At 46.7% G+C, this 17,853-nt stretch overlaps 1 protein-coding gene across 8 annotated transcripts in view; it reads left to right on the top strand.

Annotated features, from left to right (window-relative positions):
• The window catches only part of POLM (DNA polymerase mu), a 207,347-nt gene that overhangs the window by 49,077 nt on the left and 140,417 nt on the right, over positions 1-17,853 (top strand). For all 8 annotated transcript variants that reach the window (XR_010180543.1, XM_063931979.1, XM_063931980.1 and 5 more), the window contains exons 3-4: positions 3,438-3,630; positions 4,908-5,012. Coding sequence is in view for 7 of the 8 variants with exons in the window: in XM_063931979.1 (XP_063788049.1) it covers positions 3,438-3,630; positions 4,908-5,012 (298 nt within the window). In the remaining variant the exon portion in view is untranslated. The remainder of the gene's footprint in view (positions 1-3,437; positions 3,631-4,907; positions 5,013-17,853) is intronic.

The following is a 17,853-nucleotide window of genomic DNA, read 5'->3' on the forward strand; positions in this document are numbered from 1 at the left end:
TTACCAAGGTAATGGCCGAAATGATGATACTCCTTCGAAAGAAGGGAGTTTTAGTTATCCCTTACTTGGACGATCTCCTGAGAAGGGCAAGATCCAGGGAACAGTTGGAAGTCGGGGTAGCACTATCTCAGATAGTGCTGCGGCAGCACGGTTGGATTCTCAATATTCCAAAATCGCAGCTGATCCCGACGACACGCCTTCTATTCCTAGGGATGATCCTGGACACAGTCCAGAAAAAGGTGTTTTCTCCCGGAGGAGAAAGCCAGGGAGTTATCCGAACTAGTCAGAAACCTCCTAAAACCAGGCCAAGTGTCAGTGCATCAGTGCACAAGGGTCCTGGGAAAAATGGTGGCTTCCTACGAAGCAATTCCATACGGCAGATTCCACGCAAGAACTTTCCAGTGGGACCTGCTGGACAAATGGTCCGGATCGCATCTTCAGATGCATCAGCGGATAACCCTGTCACCAAAGACAAGGGTGTCTCTCCTGTGGTGGTTGCAGAGTGCTCATCTTCTAGAGGGCCGCAGATTCGGCATTCAGGACTGGGTCCTGGTGACCACGGATGCCAGCCTGCGAGGCTGGGGAGCAGTCACACAGGGAAGAAATTTCCAGGGCTTGTGGTCAAGCCTGGAGACATCACTTCACATAAATATTTTGGAGCTAAGGGCCATTTACAATGCCCTAAGCCAAGCAAGACCTCTGCTTCAAGGTCAGCCGGTGCTGATCCAGTCGGACAACATCACGGCAGTCGCCCACGTAAACAGACAGGGCGGCACAAGAAGCAGGAGGGCAATGGCAGAAGCTGCAAGGATTTTTCGCTGGGCGGAAAATCATGTGATAGCATTGTCAGCAGTGTTCATTCCGGGAGTGGACAACTGGGAAGCAGACTTCCTCAGCAGGCACGACCTCCACCCGGGAGAGTGGGGACTTCACCCAGAAGTCTTCCACATGATTGCAAACCGTTGGGAAAAACCAAAGGTGGACATGATGGCGTCCCGCCTAAACAAAAAATTGGACAGGTATTGCGCCAGGTCAAGGGACCCTCAGGCAATATCTGTGGACGCTCTGGTAACACCGTGGGTGTACCAGTCAGTGTATGTGTTCCCTCCTCTTCCTCTCATACCAAAAGTACTGAGAATTATAAGACGGAGGGGAGTAAGAACTATACTCGTGGCTCCGGATTGGCCAAGAAGGACTTGGTACCCGGAACTTCAAGAGATGCTCACGGAGGACCCGTGGCCTCTACCTCTAAGAAGGGACCTGCTCCAGCAAGGACCCTGTCTATTCCAAGACTTACCGCGGCTGCGTTTGACGGCAGGGCGGTTGAACGCCGGATCCTGAAAAAGGCATTCCGGATGAATGAAGTCATCCCTACCCTGATCAAGCCAGGAAGGATGTAACCGCAAAGCATTATCACCGCATTTGGCGAAAATATGTTGCGTGGTGCGAGGCCAGTAAGGCCCCGATGGAGGAATTTCAACTAGGTCGATTCCTGCATTTCCTGTAAACAGGAGTGTCTATGGGCCTGAAATTGGGGTCCATTAAGGTTCAAATTTCGGCCCTGTCAATTTTCTTCCAGAAAGAACTAGCTTCAGCTCCTGAAGTTCAGACGTTTGTAAAAGGGGTACTGCATATACAGCCTCCTTTTGTGCCTCCAGTGGCACTTTGGGATCTCAATGTAGTTTTGGGGTTCCTAAAGTCACATTGGTTTGAACCACTTGAATCTGTGGAGTTAAAATATCTCACATGGAAAGTGGTCATGTTGTTGGCCCTGGCCTCGGCCAGGCGCGTGTCAGAATTGGCGGGCTTTATCCTGTAAAAGCCCTTATCTGATCTTCCTTTCAGACAGGGCGGAATTGAGGACTCGTCCTCATTTTCTCCCTAAGGTGGTTTCAGTGTTTCATCTGAACCAACCTATTGTGGTACCTGCGGCTACTAGTGACTTGGAGGACTCCAAGTTGTTGGACGTAGTCAGGGCCTTGAAAATATATGTTTCCAGGACGGCTGGAGTCAGAAAATCTGACTCGCTGTTTATCCTGTATGCACCCAACAAGCTGGGTGCTCCTGCTTCTAAGCAGACTATTGCTCGTTGGATTTGTAATACAATTCAGCTTGCACATTCTGTGGCAGGCCTGCCACAGCCAAAATCTGTAAAAGCCCATTCCACAAGGAAGGTGGGCTCATCTTGGGCGGCTGCCCGAGGGGTCTCGGCTTTACAACTTTGCCGAGCAGCTACTTGGTCAGGGGAAAACACGTTTGCTAAATTCTACAAATTTGATACCCTGGCTGAGGAGGACCTGGAGTTCTCTCATTCGGTACTGCAGAGTCATCCGCACTCTCCCGCCCGTTTGGGAGCTTTGGTATAATCCCCATGGTCCTTACGGAGTTCCCAGCATCCACTAGGACGTCAGAGAAAATAAGAATTTACTTACCGATAATTCTATTTCTCGTAGTCCGTAGTGGATGCTGGGCGCCCATCCCAAGTGCGGATTGTCTGCAATACTTGTACATAGTTATTGTTAACAAAATCGGGTTATTGTTGTGAGCCATCTATCCAGAGGCTCCTCTGTTATCATGCTGTTAACTGGGTTCAGATCACAAGTTGTACGGTGTGATTGGTGTGGCTGGTATGAGTCTTACCCGGGATTCATAAATCCTTCCTTATTGTGTACGCTCGTCCGGGCACAGTATCCTAACTGAGGCTTGGAGGAGGGTCATAGGGGGAGGAGCCAGTGCACACCAGGTAGTCCTAAAGCTTTACTTTTGTGCCCAGTCTCCTGCGGAGCCGCTATTCCCCATGGTCCTTACGGAGTTCCCAGCATCCACTACGGACTACGAGAAATAGAATTATCGGTAAGTAAATTCTTATTATATATATATATATATATATATATATATATATATATATATATATATATATATATATATATATATATATATACACACACACACACACACACACACACACACACACACACACACACACACACACACACACACACACACACACACACACACACACCCTAATAAAAAAAATCTTAATCTGTGTTGGCGTGGGAACATTTACATGTGCATTTGTGAATGTCTGTGTTCTGTTTCTTTTCAACCACATGGGGGGGCATCCAATTACTGCGGGTACACCCCCATGCCGGCACTTATCGCATAATCTGCCATAAACAGCTACCGGAGCCGCAATAACACATAGGATCGGTGACGTATCCCCAATCCCATGTGTTTTTGCGCGATCGCTGGTCCATTTTTCAGCCAATGAAAATGGCCTGTAGTAATATACAGCGATAATCACCATCTGATTGGCTGCAATTGTTCATGTGTAGTGATCCTTTTTTTATTGAAATATTTTCAGTTTGTTCTGATATTGTAACTGTATATGGATATGTAAAATTGCCACAGAAGTCTCTTCCACGCTTTTATTGCAGTTATGCCGTGACGCATGTGGTTTCTGAACAGAACACCTTCTCAGAGGTCCTGAGCTGGATTGAAATGAAGACTGGGATGCTGGTGCAGTGCGCAGAGGGACAGAGGGCACCTCACATCTTGGACATCAGCTGGTTCACAGAGAGCATGAGTTCAGGGAAACCTGTAGCAGTGGAGAAGAAACACTGTTTAGGAGTAAGTTCAGGATGAATCCCTTATCCAGTGTTATACTGTTGTCAATGGAAGTTCAAGTGTCCATTTAAAAATCAAAATGTTGCCTGTTTTACTTGGTCAAAAGGTCGACATGAGTTTAAAAAAAAAAAAAAAAGTTTTCTTTTTTTGAACTTTTTCATACTTAACGATCCACATGGACTATGATTGGAACGGTAATCTTGCCTGAAGCTTCGCTCGCCATGCGAAGGGACACTGCACTAATTGGGGTTCCCGGTCACTCGACTAAGAAAACGACACCAAAAACCCCCACATCATGTCGACCCTTTTACCTGTCGACCTAGCACATGTCGACCTTCCAACCCTGTCGAGCTAGTGACTGTCGACCTATAGTGGTCGACCTAGACACTGTTGATCTAATGATCCACACCCGTTAATAGGAAGAGAGGAGCAGATTTGCTTTGATACAGGTCTCATGAACAGATATGTCAAAAAATGTAAGTTAAAAATTATTTTTTTGTTTCTTTCCTTCAGTACCCTTTTTAATATATAAAGTGACTCAAAACTGTAAATTCATTATTAGTGCGCAGCATATATCACAATCATGAGGATCAACCAAAATCTTCATCAGACTATCTGGCTGCGAGAAACAGAGGAACATATGAAAATTATGCCTGCTTGCAGCAACCCCATTGAGCTCAGTGAGAGGGGGCACTCTAGGAAAATAAATGCCTTGATGGTGATAGAGCATCTTTGACAGGGAGAGGTTTATCATTTAAAAAAAAAAACCCACACACAAATGTTTCATAATACAGTTGTGTGCAAGCAATGTAGGACAAATTGTCTCAAGTGACTGAAAATCTGACCTCTCACCTCCCTTCCTTTTTCATTAGTCATAAGCCAACTGCTACATCTTTTTTTTTTTTATATGGTGTTGAAACAATGTTGCGGTACTCGGCTAAAGTCGACCCTAAAATGTGTATGTATAAAGTATTCAGATGTGTCCTCCTCATACATCCCACGAACGGGTTGCATACAGGAGTGCATGCATCCTATGGATCGTGAGTGTGTACGCAGTGCACAGCAGTATGCACGCTAATCGCAGCTAATGACCCACAATTGCCCCAGCAAGGATAAGCAGGAACTCATCTGTATATATGTGTGTACACACAGTATATACAGGATAAAATGTAATATGTAGTATACTTTTAGTTGAAAGACATTTGTTGCTATGACTATTACAATTTGTTTTATTCTCCTTCATGAATCCTCTAACTGTTTGTTAACCCTCATAATCCCAGGTTGTGGGATATTCCGTTTCCATTGACAAAGCTGTCGTTTCCGTAGTACCACCATATGCCTGCCAACGGCGAACTCCTCTAATCCACCATAACTCAGATATTACGGTAAGTGATTATATGGGTTGCCCACGAGGGCAGGCAGGCCATGAAGTGAATGAGGATGTTTGTACCTCTTTGCGATCACTCTTTATTAACCGCTGGAGATCCGAGTCTTGCTATCTCTGGAGAACATGAGCGGCGGGGAGCAATTTAAACACTTGGTGAAGCGCAATGTATAATGCAATGCTACTTAACTGGTGATAGAAACGCCACCACAAAATCTCAGATTGTACGTTTTTTATTTTTGTTTGCCCAAAAACCGCAATCAATGTTCAGGTACTTATGGATATGTTTACAAAGCCACCTAACTACACGCTACGATTGGATTGGCAACTTTACCTTCAGTCATTTGGAAGCTGTAGGGCCGAAATAATGCCTCGATCCCAATGACAGCTATGAGGCTAGGGTTTATTCCGGAATTATTCACCACTTTTGTGTAGGAAAGCTGGCACTTTTACATTTCTTTTACGTCCTAGAGGATGCTGGGGTCCACATTAGTACCATGGGGTATAGACGGGTCCACTAGGAGCCACTAGCACTTTAAGAGTTTGAGTGCGTGGGCTGGCTCCTCCCTCTATGCCCATCCTACCAGACTCTGTTTAGAAAATGTGCCCGGAGGACAAAGGACACTAAGCTGACAGGACACTGAGCTCCTGAGGGTGCTGATCGTTGGCTGCCCCAGGCGACCGCTCACTCCCGCAGCATGCCGCCACCCCCTTACAGAGCCAGAAGATTCCGGTGGCGAGTGAGTCACCGGCACCCCTGGCAAGCGGGGAGCGGGTGTGAAGATGGCGGCAACAGGGTGGGAGCGCAGTATTAACTGCTCTTCGGAGGCTCAGTGGTACAAAGTGCGGTGCTCTGAGGGGCACCCTGAGCCAGCGCCGATACCCTACACTGGTCGACAAGCTTGTCAGGGATTTCTGTAACTGTGCCAGCATCAATTCTCAGGCCAGTATAAAAAAGTGAAGAGCGGGAAGCAGTGCCATGTTCATGGGGCGGTGCTTCTCCACAGAGTGGACCCAGCAGCGTTCAGCGCCATTTTCCTGCCTGCAGATCCACACAGAGACGCTGACAGGGAGAGCTGTCCCTCCAAGCAACTTCAGCTATCCTGTGCGGTACCAGGGGGTTGTAGAAGGTAGGGAGGCTGTGTAACGTCTGTGTAGTCTATTAAGGTACACAGACAGTGCTAGGTAGTGTATTTGCCTCAGGAAGCGGTGTGTGTGGGTTGGCTCAAATCTCTGTGTCTCTCTGTGGCATACTTGGGGGGGGAAACTGTGTCTGACATTTCCCTGTGTGTGTGTGTGTGTGTGTGTGTGTGTGTGTTTATCTCCCATAGCCATGTCTAGGGACTCTGTGTCATATGCTGCAGAGGATGTTTCCTCTCAGAAGGAATTAATTCCATGTGCACAGGAATGTAATGTATTGTCTCAGATCCCTATTACTGAGCCTGAGTGGTTGTCCTCTATTAAAGGAATGATTTCTCAGATATCTACTAGGGTAGCACATACTGAGACTGAAACTCGGGTGTTAAAGAAATCTATGGCAGTTTGGCCAGGTTCTGTTCCTATGGCTGCAAAGTCCCCTAGCATGTTCCCACAGAAACGTGCACTTGCCCAGATTATGCAAGATGACACGGACACTGACTCTGATACAGCAGACGGTGATGGGGACGTGCTGAGGGGGGCGGCATCCCTTGGAAAGGCGGTGCAGCTCATGATTGAGGCCATTAGAGATGTTAAACATTACCGACACACCACCTGAGCAGGTTGAGGAGGCTTACTTCACTGACGAGAAGAAAGCCTCGCTAACCTTCCCTGCGTCTAAAGAATTAAACGCTATATTTGAAAAATCCTGGGAAAGTCCAGAGAAAAATTCCAGGTCCCAAAAAGGGTTCTGGTTGCTTTTCCATTCCCCAAGAAGGATAGAAAAAAATGGGAAACCCCACCCATAGTTGACGCTTCTGTCTCCAGACTGTCTAAAAAGGTGGTTTTACCTGTCCCTGGATCTACTGCATTAAAAGAACCGGCTGATCGTAAGATTGACACTACACTCAAATCCATATACACTGCGTCAGGAGTGGTATTAAGGCCCACTATTGCCTGTGCATGGATTTCTAAAGCCATAGTAAAGTGGCCAGGCACATTGCTAGATGATTTGGATACAATGGGTAGAAGTGACATTGAATTGTTTTTACGTAACCTACACGATTCTGCGGGGTTCATGGTGCAATTCATGAAGGAAGGAAAAAGACGTATAGTCTATAGGGCTATGCACAGGCTTAATCAGTGTGAGCGGTAGTGAGTAAAAAGTATATTAATTCAAAAACCAGCCTTAGAAACCACATCAGAAAGGCAAAATGCCATTACCTGTATATAACTGAGCTGGAGGTGCACCTATAAGCATTTTACAGTATCTAGAAGAAAGAGAGAGGAGAATGACCACAAGACGGTCATCTGCCAAAGAAAGCTTACTTTGTGGCGCACTCTTTTATTTAAGTCAAATATGTAATAGTTATAGAATTAAAACTTAACATTTATTGGATATTTTTATACTATTGTGATCAAAGTCAGACATAAACAACATAGATCGGTCAGTATTGACCTACAGTGACCCCCAAAAAAGGGGATTTTTTCTGTATATAGGAAATATGTATAAGCGGTTCGAGTTCACTGATATACGTATTAATATCAAATTGGAATTCCTTTTGTATATAACCCCACTTATACTGCAACAATAAATAATGTAGAACAAAAGTGAAAATGAAATATTAGACAATTTTTATCGGGTTGTTATACACTCTAAGAGATCCTTCCAAATGAATCATTGGATCTCTATTTGGTAACCCGATTAGCGGTACTCGTTACCTCAGCTAAAGCACTTATCCTTTATTGAATAAATGGAGAGCAATATCCTCTAAGAAGGCAGGAGTAGTGGGTATTAATTAAATCACAATAAGTGATAATTACCAACACACCTTAGAGCCTTAGAGTATTAATCAGATCACTAGGTTACAATGTAGCATCTTGGATATGAATCGTAGATGTAAGTACACCATAATCATCATTCCCAAAGTGTGTAAACATTTATCAGTATAGACATTGTGTCCTTCTCAATCGATATCTTTAGCCTGTATATGCTTTTCAACAATAATATGCAAACATGTATCGCAGTAGTAGATGATTGATCATAGAGACAGAGGGCTAGTATATATGAGTGCCAATCAGATCACTGGCCAAAATGCAGCACCCTAAATATGAGTCATGGATGTAAATACACCATACTTATCATCCTAAAGATATTCAAACATTTATCAGCATGAACGCTGTGCCCTTTTATCTCAATGTTTTAGCCTATATGTACTCAATCCCTGATTAAATCAGGCTGTACGTGTACAATGCAAAAAAACACACAAATCAATGATCCACAAAGCATACATTCTGGTGACATGAACAAAAATCTGGACATTCACTGTGTATCCATGAATATATGCATATCATAATCACCATAGATATAGAAGGCAAATATATATTGGTATCACTTTGAGAAGGTAGAGATATCCCAGCAACTGTAGGTCAGTTCCCCTTTCTACTGTCGTCCCATGTGCAATAATGCAGTGAATGGGAACGATGAGAGTTCGGGTAACACCTGTTGCTGGGACAGAAGGAAGAAGTGCGAGTTGCTTCTGCTGTCCCCAAGCCGGACTCCCCCTCCTCTGTTGTGTCGCCACAGTGCAGAGGCAGCAGGGGGCCTTTTGTGGATGAGGGAGCCGCTCTGAATTACATGGAGAGCGGGTGTGTGTCACCATGAATGTATGCACGCTGAGTGCCGAGAGCTGCTCACATGACCAGGCGCCGGGTCGGGTTTGAGGATTTCACGCTCCCGGAAACTGTGTACGTCAGGTGTTACCCGAACTCTCATCGTTCCCATTCACTGCATTATTGCACATGGGACGACAGTAGAAAGGGGAACTGACCTACAGTTGCTGGGACATCTCTACCTTCTCAAAGTGATACCAATATATATTTGCCTTCTATATCTATGGTGATTATGATATGCATATATTCATGGATACACAGTGAATGTCCAGATTTTAGTTCATGTCACCAGAATGTATGCTTTGTGGATCATTGATTTGTGTTTTTTTGCATTGTACACGTACAGCCTGATTTAATCAGGGATTGAGTACATATAGGCTAAAACATTGAGATAAAAGGGCACAGCGTTCATGCTGATAAATGTTTGAATATCTTTAGGATGATAAGTATGGTGTATTTACATCCATGACTCATATTTAGGGTGCTGCATTTTGGCCAGTGATCTGATTGGCACTCATATATACTAGCCCTCTGTCTCTATGATCAATCATCTACTACTGCGATACATGTTTGCATATTATTGTTGAAAAGCATATACAGCAGGGGTGTCAAAGACAAGGCCCGCCAGACCTCGTCTGATGGCCCGCGGTGCCGCCGCCATGAAACCCCCTTCTCCCGAGTGCCCAGCTCGGGGGGGGGCGGGGTTTCGCGGAATGACGCGATTGCGTCGTGACGTCACGGCGCAAACGCGTCATTCAACGAAACCCCGTCGGAGAAGGGAGCCGCGCAGACGAGGAGGGAGAGGCGGCTGAAGAGCGGCGAGAACCGCTTCAAATGTAAGTCAGCCCCTCTCCCTTCCTCTCTTTCTCTCTCCCTCCTTCCACCACCTGCCGCAATGTGTAAAATGGGGACCTGTGCCTGCCACAATGTGTAAAATGGGGACCTGTGCCTGCCACAATGTGTAAAATGGGGACCTGTGCCTGCCACAATGTGTAAAATGGGGACCTGTGCCTGCCACAATGTGTAAAATGGGGACCTGTACCTGCCGCTATGTGTAAAATGGGGACCTGTGCCTGCCGCTATGTGTAAAATGGGGACCTGTGCCTGCCACAATGTGTAAAATGGGGACCTGTGCCTGCCACAATGTGTAAAATGGGGACCTGTACCTGCCGCTATGTGTAAAATGGGGACCTGTGCCTGCCGCAATGTGTAAAATGGGGACCTGTGCCTGCCGCAATGTGTAAAATGGGGACCTGTGCACTATAAAAGGGGGCACATGGCTGGGCACTATAAAAGGGGGCACATGGCTGGGCACATATAAGGCAGGTGGAGCGGTAAATTTTGGATAGACCTACAGATACAACCGGCCCTTTGATGGGGACCAAATTGCTGATGCGGCCCCCGATGAATTTGAGTTTGACACCCCTGATATACAGGCTAAAGATATCGATTGAGAAGGACACAATGTCTATACTGATAAATGTTTACACACTTTGGGAATCATGATTATGGTGTACTTACATCTACGATTCATATCCAAGATGCTACATTGTAACCTAGTGATCTGATTAATACTCTAAGGCTCTAAGGTGTGTTGGTAATTATCACTTATTGTGATTTAATTAATACCCACTATTCCTGCCTTCTTAGAGGATATTGCTCTCCATTTATTCAATAAAGGATAAGTGCTTTAGCTGAGGTAACGAGTACCGCTAATCGGGTTACCAAATAGAAAACCAATGATTCATTTGGAAGGATCTCTTAGAGTGTATAACAACCCGATAAAAATTGTCTAATTCATTTTCACTTTTGTTCTACATTATTTATTGTTGCAGTATAAGTGTGGTTATATACAAAAGGAATTCCAATTTGATATTAATACGTATATCAGTGAACTCGAACCGCTTATACATATTTTCTATATACAGAAAAAATCCCCTTTTCTCTGACGTCCTAGTGGATGCTGGGAACTCCGTAAGGACCATGGGGAATAGCGGCTCCGCAGGAGTCTGGGCACATCTAAAGAAAGCTTTAGGATCACCTGGTGTGCACTGGCTCCTCCCCCTATGACCCTCCTCCAAGCCTCAGTTAGATTTCTGTGCCCGACGAGAAGGGTGCACACTAGGGGCTCTCCTGAGCTCTTTGTGAAAGTTTTAGTTTAGGTTTATTATTTTCAGTGAGACCTGCTGGCAACAGGCTCACTGCATCGTGGGACTAAGGGGAGAAGAAACGGACTCACCTGCGTGCAGAGTGGATCGGGTTTCTTAGGCTACTGGACATTAGCTCCAGAGGGACGATCACAGGTTCAGCCTGGATGGGTCCCGGAGCCGCGCCGCCGGCCCCCTTACAGAGCCAGAAGAGCGAAGAGGTCCGGTGAAATCGGCGGCAGAAGACGATCCTGTCTTCAGATAAGGTAGCGCACAGCACCGCAGCTGTGCGCCATTGCTCTCAGCACACTTCACACTCCGGTCACTGAGGGTGCAGGGCGCTGGGGGGGCAGCGCCCTGAGGCGCAATAAATCGATAAAAACCTTATATGGCTAAAATAAATGCATCACATATAACTCCTGGGCTATATGGATGCATTTAACCCCTGCCAAAACATACAGAAAAACGGATGATAGGCTCCGCCCCTTTCTCGGCGTCCTTATCTCCTCAGCACACTGGCGCCATTTTCCCTCACAGCTCAGTTGGAGGGAAGCTCCCTGGCTCTCCCCTGCAGTCACTACACTACAGAAAGGGGTTAAAAAAGAGAGGGGGGCACAAATTAGGCGCAGTATAAACAATACAGCAGCTATAAAGGGAAAAACACTTATATAAGGTTATCCCTGTATATATATAGCGCTCTGGTGTGTGCTGGCAAACTCTCCCTCTGTCTCCCCAAAGGGCTAGTGGGTCCTGTCCTCTATCAGAGCATTCCCTGTGTGTGTGCTGTGTGTCGGTACGTTTGTGTCGACATGTATGAGGAGAAAAATGATGTGGAGACGGAGTAGAGTGTCTGTAATAGTGTTGTCACCCCCTAGGGGGTCGACACCTGAGTGGATGTACTGTTGAAATTGCGTGACAGTGTCAGCTTTGTATAAAAGACAGTGGTTGACATGAGACAGCCGGCTACTCAGCTTGTGCATGTCCAGACGTCTCATACAGGGGCTCTAAAGCGCCCGTTACCTCAGATACAGACGCTGACACGGATACTGACTCCTGTGTCGACGGTGAAGAGACAACCGTGATTTCCAATAGGGCCACTCATTGCATGATTGATGCAATGGAAAATGTTTACACTTTTCTGATAATATGAATACCACCAAAAAAAGGGGTATTATGTTTGGTGAGGAAAAACTTCCTGTAGTTTTCCTGAATCTGAAAAATAAAATGAGGTGTGTGATGATGCGTGGGTTTCCCCCCGATAACAATTGATAATTCTAAAAAGTTATTGGCAGTATACCTTTTCCCGCCAGAGGTTAGGGTGCGTTGGGAAACACCCCCTACAGGGGATAAGGCGCTCACACGCTTGTAAGAACAAGGGCTCTACCCTCTCTTGAGATGGCCGCCCTTAAGGATCCTGCTGATAAAAAGCAGGAGGGTATCCTAAAATGTATTTACACACATACTAGTGTTATACTGCGACCAGCAATCGCCTCAGCCTGGATGTGCAGTGCTGGGTTGGCGTGGTCGGATTCCCTGACTGGAAATATTGATATCCTAGATAAGGACAGTATATTATTGCCTATAGAGCAATTAAAAGATGCATTTCTATATATGCATGATGCACAGCGGAATATTTGCCGACTGGCATCAAGTATAAGTGCGTTGTATTCTACCAGTAAAGTGGTCAGGGATTCCAAACGGCATTTGGAAGTATTGCCTTAAAAAAGGGGATGTACCCTAGGTCGCCTCTCAAAATAAGACGCCGTATTATCAGGCGCAGTCCTGGTTGGCAGTCGAACAAAAGGGTTCCTCTTTTCTGCTCGTGACAGAGGGAGAGGAAAATGGCTGCAGAGATCAGCCAGTTCCCAGGAACAGAAACCCTTTTCCGCCTCTGCCAAGCCCTCAGTATGACGCTAGGGCTTTACAAGTTCAGGCACGGTGGGGGCCCGTTCTCAGTGAATTTCAGTGCGCAGTGGGCTCACTCGCAAGTAGACCCCTGGATCCTTCAGGTAATATTTCAGGGGTACAAATTGGAATTCGAGACGTATTCCCCTCGCCGTTTCCAAAAAGTCTGTTTTACCGACGTCTCCCGCTGACAGGGAGGCAGTTTTGGAAGCCATTCACAAGCTGTATTCCCAGCAGGTGATAATAAAGGTACCCCTCCTGCAACAGGGAACGGGGTATTATTCCACACTATTGGGGTACCGAAGCCAGACGGCTCGGTGAGACCGATTTTAAAATCTAAAATCTTTGAACACTTACATACAGAGGTTCAAATTCTAAATTGAGTCACTCAGAGCAGTGATTGCAAACCTGGAAGAAGGGGACTACATGATGTCTCGGGACATCAAGGATGCTTACCTTCATGTCAAAATTTACCCTTCTCACCAAGGGTATCTCAGGTTATGGTACAGAACTGTCACTATCAGTTCAGACGCTGCCGTAGGGAGGGTCCACGGCACCCCGGGTCTTTACTGAAGTAATGACCGAAATGATGATATTCCTTCAAAGGAAGGGAATTTTAGTTATCCTTTACTTGGACGATTCCCTGATAAGGGTAAGATCCAGGGAACAGTTGGAGATCGGTGTAGCACTATCTCAGGTAGTGTTGCGGCAGCACGATTGGATTCTCAATATTCCAGATTCGCAGCTGGTTCCGACGACTTGTCTTCTGTTCCTAGGGATGATCCTGGACACAGTCCAGAAAGAAGGTGTTTCTCCCGGAGGAAAAAGCCAGGGAGTTATCCGAGCTAGTCAGGAACCTCCTAAAACCAAACCAAGTCTCAGTGCATCAATGCACAAGGGTTCTGGGTAAAAATGGTGGCTTCCTACGAAGCAATCCCATTCGGCAGATTCCACGCAAGACTTTCCAGTGGAACCTACTGGACAAATGGTCCGGGTCGCATCTTCAGATGCATCAGCGGATAACCCTGTCACCAGGGACAAGGGTATCCCTCCTGTGGTGGTTGCAGAGTGCTCATCTTCTAGAGGGCCGCAGATTCGGCATTCAGGACTGGGTCCTGGTGACCACGGATGACAGCCTGCGAGGCTGGGGAGCAGTCACACAGGGAAGGAATATCCAGGGCTTATGGTCAAGCCTGGAGACATCACTTCACATAAATATCCTGAAGCTAAGGGCCATTTACAATGCTCTAAGCTTAGCAAGACCTCTGCTTCAAGGTCAGCCGGTGTTGATCCAGTCGGACAACATTACGGCAGTCACCCACGTAAACAGACAGGGTGCCACAAGAAGCAGGAGGGCAATGGCAGAAGCTGCAAGGATTCTTCGCTGGGCGAAAAACCATGTGATAGCACTGTCAGCAGTTTTCATTCCGGGAGTGGACAACTGGGAAGCAGATTTCCTCAGCACGACCTCCACCCGGGAGAGTAGGGACTTCACCCAGAAGTCTTCCACATGATTATAAACCGTTGGGAAAAACTCGACAGGTATTGCGCCAGGTCAAGGGACCCTCAGGCAATAGCTGTAGATGCTCTGGTAACACCGTGGGTGTACCAATCAGTGTATGGGTTCCCTCCTCTGCATCTCATACCCAAGGTACTGAGATTGATAAGATGGAGAGGAGTAAGCACTATATTAGTGGCTCCGGATGGGCCAAGAAGGACTTGGTAACCGGAACTTCAAGAGATGCTCACGGAGGATCCGTGGCCTCTACCTCTAAGAAGGGACCTGCTTCAGCGGGGACCTTGTCTGTTCCAAGACTTGCCGCGGCTGCGTTGACGGCATGGCGGTTGAACGCCGGATCCTGAAGAAAAAAGGCATTCCGGATGAAGTCATCCCTATCCTGATCAAGGCCGGGAAGGATGTAACCGCAAAACATTATCACCGCATTTGGCGAAAATATGTTGCGTGGTGCGAGGCCAGTAAGGCTCGACGGAGGAAATTCAACTGGGTCGATTCCTACATTTCCTGCAAACAGGAGTATCTATGGGCCTAAAATTGGGGTCCATTAAGGTTCAAATTTCGGCTCTATCGATTTTCTTCCAAAAAAGAACTAGCTTCAGTCCCTGAAGTTCAGACGTTTGTTAAAGGGGTACTGCATATACAGACTCCTTTTGTGCCTTCAGTGGCACTTTGGGATCTCAAGGTGCTTTTTGGGTTCCAAAAGTCACATTGGTTTGACCCACTTAAATCTGTGGAGTTAAAATATCTCACAGCAAAAAGTGGTCATGCTGTTGGCTATGGCCTGGGCCAGGCGCGTGTCAAAATTGGTGGCTTTATCCTGTAAAAGCCCTTATCTGAGTTTCCATTCGGACAGGGCGGAATTGAGGACTCGTCCTCAGTTTCTCCCTAAGGTGGTTTCAGCGTTCACCTGAACCAAACCTATTGTGGTGCCTGCGGCTACTAGGGACTTGGAGGACTCCAAGTTGCTAGACGTTGTCAGGACCCGGAAAATATGTTTCCAGGACGGCTGGAGTCAGGAGATCTGACTCGCTGTTTATCCTGTATGCACCCAACTAGCTGGGTGCTCCTGCTTCTAAGCAGACTATTGCTCGTTGGATTTGTAGTACAATTCAGCTTGCACATTCTGTGGCAGGCCTGCCACAGCCAAAAAAAAAAAAAAAAATCTGTAAATGCCCACTCCACAAGGAAGGTGGGCTCATCTTGGGCAGCTGCCAAGGGGTCTCGGCTTTACAACTTTGCCGAGCAGTTACTTGGTCAGGAGCAAATACGTTTGTAAAATTCTACAAATTTGATACCCTGGCTGAGGAGGACCGGGAGTTCTCTCATTGGGTGCTGCAGAGTCATCCGCACTCTCCCGCCCGTTTTGGGAGCTTTGGTATAATCCCCATGGTCCTTACGGAGTTCCCAGCATCCACTAGGACGTCAGAGAAAATAAGAATTTACTTACCGATAATTCTATTTCTCGTAGTCCGTAGTGGATGCTGGGCGCCCATCCCAAGTGCGGATTGTCTGCAATACTGGTACATAATTATTGTTACCAAAAAATTCGGGTTATTGCTGTAGTGAGCCATCTTTTCTAGAGGCTCCTCTATTATCATGCTGTTAACTGGGTTCAGATCACAAGTTGTACAGTGTGATTGGTGTGGCTGGTATGAGTCTTACCCGGGATTCAAAATCCTTCCTTATTGTGTACGCTCGTCCGGGCACAGTATCCTAACTGAGGCTTGGAGGAGGGTCATAGGGGGAGGAGCCAGTGCACACCAGGTGATCCTAAAGCTTTCTTTAGATGTGCCCAGACTCCTGCGGAGCCGCTATTCCCCATGGTCCTTATGGAGTTCCCAGCATCCACTACGGACTACGAGAAATAGAATTATCGGTAAGTAAATTCTTATTTTTTGGGGGGTCACTGTAGGTCAATACTGACCGATCTATGTTGTTTATGTCTGACTTTGATCACAATAGTATAAAAATATCCAATAAATGTTAAGTTTTAATTCTATAACTATTACATATTTGACTTAAATAAAAGAGTGCGCCACAAAGTAAGCTTTCTTTGGCAGATGACAGTCTTGTGGTCATTCTCCTCTCTCTTTCTTCGCAATTCATGAAGGACCTGGGTACGCTGACTGCACGGATATCTTCCATGTCTGTATCAGCTACGCCAATGGTCTGCATACGCGGAATCCAGGAGAAGTGTGGAGAACCTACCCTACACAGGTCAGGCTCTATTTGGGGAAGCGTTGGATGCATGGATTTCCACGGCAACCGCGGGTAAGTCACGTTTTCTGCCCTCTGCTACACCTTCTACGAGGAAACCATTTTCTTCAGCAGCATCGCAGTCCTTTCGGACCGCTAAAACAAAAAAGTCCAAGCCTCCTACCACTTTCTTTAGACGTGGTCGGGCGAAATCCAAAAAGCCTGCACCCGCAGGCTCCCAGGACCAGAAACCTGCTTCTGGTTCCTCAAAATCCTCAGCATGACGTTGGACTGCACAGCCTGGAGGACGGGCTGGTGGGTGCGAGACTCAGACGTTTCAGTCACGTCTGGGCGTCATCCGGCCTGGATCCCCGGGGTACAGGATATTGTGTCCCAGGGGTACAGACTGGAGTTTCAAGAACTCACGCCTCAGTTTCTTCAAATCAGGCTTGCCAGCTTTGCTGACAGACAGGGCTATCCTACAGGAAGCCATCCTAAAATTGGAAAAGTCACAGTTCATTATACCAGTTCCACCTAATATGCAAAACAAGGGTTATTATTTGAACCTTTTTGTAGTACCGAAACCGGATGGTTCGGTCAGACCGATTTTGAACTTGAAATCGTTAAACCCTAATCTGAGGGAGTTCAAATTAAAAATAGAGTCTCTGAGAGCAGTGATCTCGGGTCTGGAGGAGGGAGAGTTTCTGGTATCCCTGGATATCAAGGATGCGTACCTCCCACATTCCGATTTGGCCACAGCGCCAGGCTTATCTCTGATTTGCACTGTTAGACCGTCACTATCAATTTCAGGCACTGCCATTCGGCCTCTCCACAGCATCGAGGGTGTTCACCAAGGTGATGGCAGAGACGATGGTTCTACTCCGCAGACGGGGTGAACATAATTCCATATCTGGACGATCTGCTGATAAAGGCACAATCCAGGGAGACATTGCTGCAGTCTATTGCTCTTATGACACATCTGCTCAGGGTACACGGTTGGATCCTGAACCTTCCAAAGTCCCATTTGGAGCCGACAAGGGTCTTTTCTGGGGATGATCCTCAACACGGAAGTGCAGAGGGTGTTTCTACCGGAGCAGAAAGCGTTGGTGATTCAAACAATGGTCCGGGATGTCCTGAAGCCAGCTGGGTATCGATTCATAAGTGCATTCATCTTCTGGGGAAGATGGTTGCCTCCTACGAGGCTCTAAAGTATGGAAGATTTCATGCTCTGTCCTTCCAACTGGATCTCCTAGACAAGTGGTCGG

The sequence above is a fragment of the Pseudophryne corroboree genome, chromosome 6 (assembly GCF_028390025.1).
Source record: "Pseudophryne corroboree isolate aPseCor3 chromosome 6, aPseCor3.hap2, whole genome shotgun sequence".
Lineage (NCBI taxonomy): Eukaryota > Metazoa > Chordata > Amphibia > Anura > Myobatrachidae > Pseudophryne > Pseudophryne corroboree.